Source organism: Octopus bimaculoides, chromosome 4 (assembly GCF_001194135.2).
Source record: "Octopus bimaculoides isolate UCB-OBI-ISO-001 chromosome 4, ASM119413v2, whole genome shotgun sequence".
Taxonomy (NCBI): domain Eukaryota; kingdom Metazoa; phylum Mollusca; class Cephalopoda; order Octopoda; family Octopodidae; genus Octopus; species Octopus bimaculoides.
The window spans coordinates 86,733,176-86,739,358 of record NC_068984.1 but is presented as its reverse complement, the minus strand read 5'-3'; the positions used below and the strand labels follow the sequence as shown (position 1 = coordinate 86,739,358).

General features: G+C 33.8%; 1 protein-coding gene across 9 annotated transcripts in view; it reads left to right on the top strand.

Annotated features, from left to right (window-relative positions):
- LOC106870225 (uncharacterized) overlaps positions 1-3,986 on the top strand; it is a 19,353-nt gene extending 15,367 nt beyond the window's left edge. For 8 of the 9 annotated variants that reach the window (XM_052967198.1, XM_052967196.1, XM_052967197.1 and 5 more), the window contains 2 exons: positions 839-1,026; positions 2,830-3,986. In XM_052967198.1, coding sequence (XP_052823158.1) covers positions 841-1,026; positions 2,830-3,147 — 504 coding nt within the window. In that variant the 5' untranslated portion in view covers positions 839-840 and the 3' untranslated portion in view covers positions 3,148-3,986. Of the gene's footprint in view, positions 1-838; positions 1,027-2,556; positions 2,659-2,829 lie in introns of all 9 variants that reach the window. The other variant, XR_008263953.1, reaches the window with a different exon arrangement.
- The last annotated feature ends 2,197 nt before the right edge of the window (positions 3,987-6,183 follow it).

Below are 6,183 nucleotides of genomic sequence, written 5' to 3'. Positions count from 1 at the left end.
ATGAAACGATCGTATCCGATTAACTAAAGACTTGTTTTGTTTATGCTTTCCCCTCCGGTTTTTTGTTCTATGTGTGCCATAAATATCGCCATCCATTTAGAGAAAAATTTGTAGTTTAGAATCAGTAGTTCTTTGACTGCTATTTCTAAATTTTCAGTATGTTGGAGAAGCAACTCAATGCTAATCCCTGTATATTTATGATGATATATATATATATACATATATGACGGGCTTCTTCCAGTTTCCGTCTACCAAATCCACTCACAAGGCTTTGGTCGGCCCTAGGCTATAGTAGAAGACACTTGCCCAAGGTGCCATACAGTGGGACTGAACCTGGAACCATGTGGTTGGTAAGCAGATACCTTTGAATGGCATAACTCTTAGTTTTTTAAAGATGAAATTGTATTTGAATAAACACTTGAATAGACTGCAATTGTTATGGGAACCAGGCATTTTATCTTGGTAGTTTTTTTTTCAGCTTGGGCAATTGTACTAATAGCTTTGGGCCAATCAAAGCCTTGTGAGTCGATTTGGTAGATAAAAACTGAAAGAAGTCTGTCATATATATATACATGTGTGTGTCTGTGTTTGTTCCTCCCACATTACTTGACAACTGGTGCTGGTGTGTTTATGTCCTTGTAACTTAGTAGTTCAGCAAAAGAGATTGATAGAATAAGTACTAGGCTTAAAAAGACAAAATGTACTGAGGGTTGATTCGTTCAACTAAAAATTCTTCAATGCAGTGCCCCAGCATGGCCACAGTCTAATGACTGAAACAAGTAAAAGGTAAAAAGCAAAGGAAAGATTTGTCTAAAATATTGTCATGTTATTGTTTCAGATATGTTTTCTTTACTGGCAAAGATAAAAACTGGTTTGATGGTGAATCCAGTTGAAATAGCTGATGAACAGAAAGAGACTGACTATGAAGCTGATGGATTCCTGTTAATTGGAGAAACAGAAGCAGAAAAAGCTAAAGCTTATGGTAGAATCACAAGTGTATCTAACATGTCACCAATCTATGGTCAAGTAAGTCTATATTGCTTACAACTACTGGAGACTTTTGTTATATTGTATTTGAGAAAGCAATGTCTTCCCCATAATCTGTGCAGATGATGGGTTCAGTGTAAGAACATTAGACTTGAAAGTATTCCTTAGGTATGCAGGGCCAGTTTTAAGCCAATCAGATTTCCTCAAATTGGGTCCCCTATATACATACTTGAGCAGAGGAGACTAAGATGAATTTTTAGTATACTATTGTGGCTAATGGTGGAGCCTTAAACTCTCAACACTTTTTTTTTTTTTGGCTGGGACTGATGTCCTACACAAAGCATAAAACATCATCAATCTTTAGCTTTTGCAGAGTAGAGGGCCCCATGAACAATGCTCTAATTGAGCCCCTGCACTTCTTAGTGCTGGACCTGCAGTTATGAGTAACTTTTTTTCAAGAAGCAGTCCGTGTAAGATGGTTCATCATTAGGCAGGCCACACTAATAAAAGAATTCAAGGCAAGTTTTCATTCGCATGTTATTCAGAAAGTGCTGATATATCTGCCACACCCCAGAACACATCCTAAAAAAGGTAAACACAATGTGGCATTGTTCTGGGATACACATGACAAAATAGTGTTCTGACTTTTTATGCCTACCTCTTTTGTGCTCACCAGAGAGAGCCTCTGTATATTCACCTATTTTGCTAGAAATACCAGCTAAATCTCCTTCATTTCAAACTCAACCATCTACCACACCAGGCATGATGTTTAGTGGCATTTCGTCCATCTTCATGTTCTGAGTTCAAATTCCACTGAGGTCGATTTTGCCTTTTATCCTTTCAGAGTTGATGAAATAAGCATCAGTTGAGCACTGGGGTTGATGTAATTGACTTACCCCTCTCTCAAAAATGCTGGTCTTGTGCCACAATTTAAAACCATGTTGCCTGTAATGTTTTATGGTATACTTCCAATAGAAAAGAGGATTTTGAAAATAAAGGATTCATTGGGCAATGTAGGTTTTTTTTTATTTTAAAAATAAGTTAAGATGGTCATGGTTGGAATACCTTTGAAGATAGATTTGCTTGATCAAGGTAGCCCTAAGGCTGAACAACAAGAGTAGCTCTCCTTATCTGTTATGACACTGATTGATTAGGGATGATTTGAAACTACTCGAAAGCAACAAGACTGCAGAAGGAAACTATCAAGTGGAGAAATTGTAACATGCCCATACTGCCCTTCCCTGTAAAATTAACCTCTGCATACTGGAATGTGCAATACAGTCCTTAGTTAGGTAGAGACATGATGTATCAGAAGGTATGAATCTGAAGATCACTCCCAGTCATTCAATTACATCCCTACATGATATTGGTCTGCTCAGTCAAGGCTGAAGTACAAAAATCTACATAGTTTGTAGAAATTGCCTCTCTGTCCAGTTTCATATATATGTATCTACATTAATATTGCATGTAATATTTTATAGAATACATCCAATTGAAAGTATTTTAGCATATAAACCAGCAATATCCAGCCCAAATATTCTACCTTTTTTTCATGTTCAAACTGACCAGTTCCAGATTTCACACTTACCCTACAATGTCATTCAACATACGAACAAACACATCATCGAAATCTCAAAGCTATAAGATAATTCATGGTTAATTCAAAACAATGTGAGTAAATAAGCTTTACACTTAATGGAGTAATCTGAATGTTAAGAAAATCTGTGTACAGGAAAATTATCATTTAGCTGCAGTGAGATAATTATTGCTGTTTCCATTATTTTAGATTTAGCATAGTCTTTAAGTATTGATAATTAATTCCATTTTTTTTTTCCTTTGCAGAATGCTGCTGCTGTTGAATCTAGCAAAATGTTGAAATCCAATGTTGAAAATACAAACAAAGACTGTTTTTTTGAACATCATACACCTTGTAATATATCCCCTTTAAATGGTATTCCATTCAAACTTTCACCTCATTTAGAAATCATTTCAAAATATTCAGACTTTGAAATTCACAGCATTCCACATGAAAACATTTCTCTACAGAAATATCACTATGACTTTAGTTTTGAAAAATCTTTGCTGCGGGACTTGGACCAGAGTGGTGACAGTATCTCATCTACCAGTTTCCTTGAACAACAAGACCTAATAACTTTTTGAAATCTCATGTACCATATATATTTTAATTTATCATGAATGTTTGAATGTATGTGAATACAAACAATATTGCTTTTGATTGGATGTAACTATATTGACTATTATCTTTGAATGTAAACTAATACACACACACACACACACACACACACACATAATGTGTGTGTATATTTATGTATATATATATATATAAATTATTACGGTTTGAACGGCAATGTTACTTTTGAATGTAGATAAATTAGAAAGAGAGAAAGGCAGTGCCTACTAGCATTTTCATGGTTTCTGCCAGAGTGGAAGGTAGGTAGGAGATCTACCTGAATGCTTACAGCAGAGTGACACTCAAGTGCCAAGGGGTTGTGTTGATTGGGCAATGGTTGAAAGTTTATTATACCTGAACAAGAACAGTTCCTGTTGATGGGTTTCCATACATTTTCTGTCTGCTAAATTTCACTCACAATGAAAGCTATGACTGAAAACACTTGCCTAAGGATTGAACCCAAAACTGCTGTTATGAAGTGAATTTCTTAACCACACAGCTATGTATGGGTATGTTGCCTTTGAATCTTTATGTATAAGTAGTATTGCCTCCAATTATTTATATGTGTAGGTGTGTTACCTTTAAATGTTTATAATTAGAGGTAATTTCTATGAAATAAATCAGTATCTTCTGAACAATATTTATATTAATGTGTGCCTGACTAAAATAAAGCAATATTGTATTTTAATATGAGAAACATGTTTCTACTTTTACTTTAGATATTCAGATAAATAAATGAAATAAAATAATGCTTTATAAAGTTCATGTATCTCATAAACATTAAATTGTGAAGAACTGAACATTTTAAGTACAATGGTTGTTTTTCATTAAAAAAAAAAACTCAATTATCTCATTATTTTAAAAACTAATTGAAATGAAGGTAGTGTAATTCGACAGAACCATGGAACAAAAGGTTAAATTGTTTTAAGTTCTTTTATTTTTACTTTTAACTCTAAGTTTTGTTTAATTCATACTCCAAATTTTTCATTTTTAATGTCTAAATCCCTAAAAACACACACTGTTGCATTCCTTGGATTGTCTTATGTACACTATTTTCATTATTTTTTCATCCCATGTTTCCATCCATCACAAATTGAAAAAATAAATCTGCTAAGTATTGCTTGAGTATCTACTCTGGTATCTCAGAAACTACTGCTATTTCAGTGTCCACTCTAGTTTCTCTGAAACTGAAGTTTCTTGAGTGTGATGCAGTTTAGTCAGTAAAGGTAACTTAGGAAATGTGATGGACAGATTCAAGTAGTCATAGGCCAACCACACTGCTTCCTTCAGGTATATTGGCAAGAGAAAAATCATATCTTTGTCTAATTACATGGTGCTCTCAATATGAAGAATGTCATAAAACAAAATCCTTCAAGACCAACAGAAAGAGAATGCATATGTAAGAATACTAATATGTGCTCACTTAACTAGTTTTGCTATGCCAAAACATTATTGTGCTATGTTGAAATTACCTTTACCAACTCAAATGGATCAGTAAATAATTAACGTTACACAGGAATGACAAAAGGCAATTTCAAGTATTGATAGTTATGCTAACCACACTGCTTCCTTCAGACATGTGAACAAGAGAAAAACCACAGTTGAATTATGTATGGTAACTGAAAGAGAATGATGTTGATAGTTTTTTAAAAAAATGGAAAATACTGGTGCAGATCATATATAAACGACACAAGCCAAAGAAAAGCATTATATATACACTGCAAAGAAAAGCATTGTACTGAATAACATGAAAAGCTTACCAAAATGTTTATATACAAGATCAGAGTTTTTCAGTGAGTGCTGCTACTTTGAAACGTTTCTGATGAAATTTTGGAAGGCCACTGTAAACAGGTACAGGTAGTGATAACTATCTCATAATCTCAATTTCATCTCACATTTAATGTAGCCAGGCTTTTACTAACTCTTAAGTTATAGAATTCACTGGCTTGTATAGAAGCTCTCATAATACCCAGGATATAGCTGACTCAAATCTTTATGAACCTATCTTTTAGTCATCCTTGTTCTATTTAGCAATGTAATTTTTGAGTGTTGCATTTTTTTTATTGGTGAATAAATTATCTCTGAAATTGTTTTCTCAGTTGGTCTAAGTCAAAGTAACTCCTAACTTGAAAGTAAATTTTTCCCTCTACACTATGTTGTTCATGAAGCAAACATTTCTAAAATGTTCACTTAACTCTCTTGGGACACCCAGGCTAATTGATCAGCCCAAGTGATACAAGCTGAAAGTATTTTGTGGCTGATCCATTGGCCTGATGAAACGACTGTTGCAAATGGTTGGTTTTGAAGTGTAGTAGCCAATCAGAGATCATCTTTCAATACATTTTTTTTTTTTTTCACAGAAACATTTATGCTTATTTTATTTACATGTATTGTGTTGTTTTAGATTTTCTTATTGTGACAGATGTATTGTACTGTTTATAAGCTTTCATAATCTGTATAGTTTTACATATTATCAAAGTAGTTTTATGCACTTTATCTTTTGTTTTCTGCACATACACCCATCAATTTCAATCTCAACAGAAAAAAAAAAATTCTGTCTTTTTGGCTACACATACCAAAACACAATGTGTCTCAAAAAGGTTAAAGAGCTAGTGTGTATTTTGGTCTGATGATCATTGGTTTCTCACAAATATCTCCCTCAGAGAGATCTCAGAAGTCATATATAACATTCATGGATTTCATTTCATGAGTACTCCCCTACCTAAGTATTACTGCAAAGCAGTAGTTCCCAACCATTTGTAACTCAGTGTGTCCTCTTCCCTAAATATTCAAACAGAAGCTGATTTTGCTAATTGGTTTATTATTTATATGTCCATATATTTCCCTGTCTGTCATGTACATTTTTCTAGGACCATGTTGTATCACCAGCTATGTTTCTATTCACTGACAACACAAGGTCCTACACATATTCTAACCCTGACAAAGATTTTTGGTATTGTAAGTGGTTTAAATATTTTATGACAAAAATCACGACCTTTGTAAAC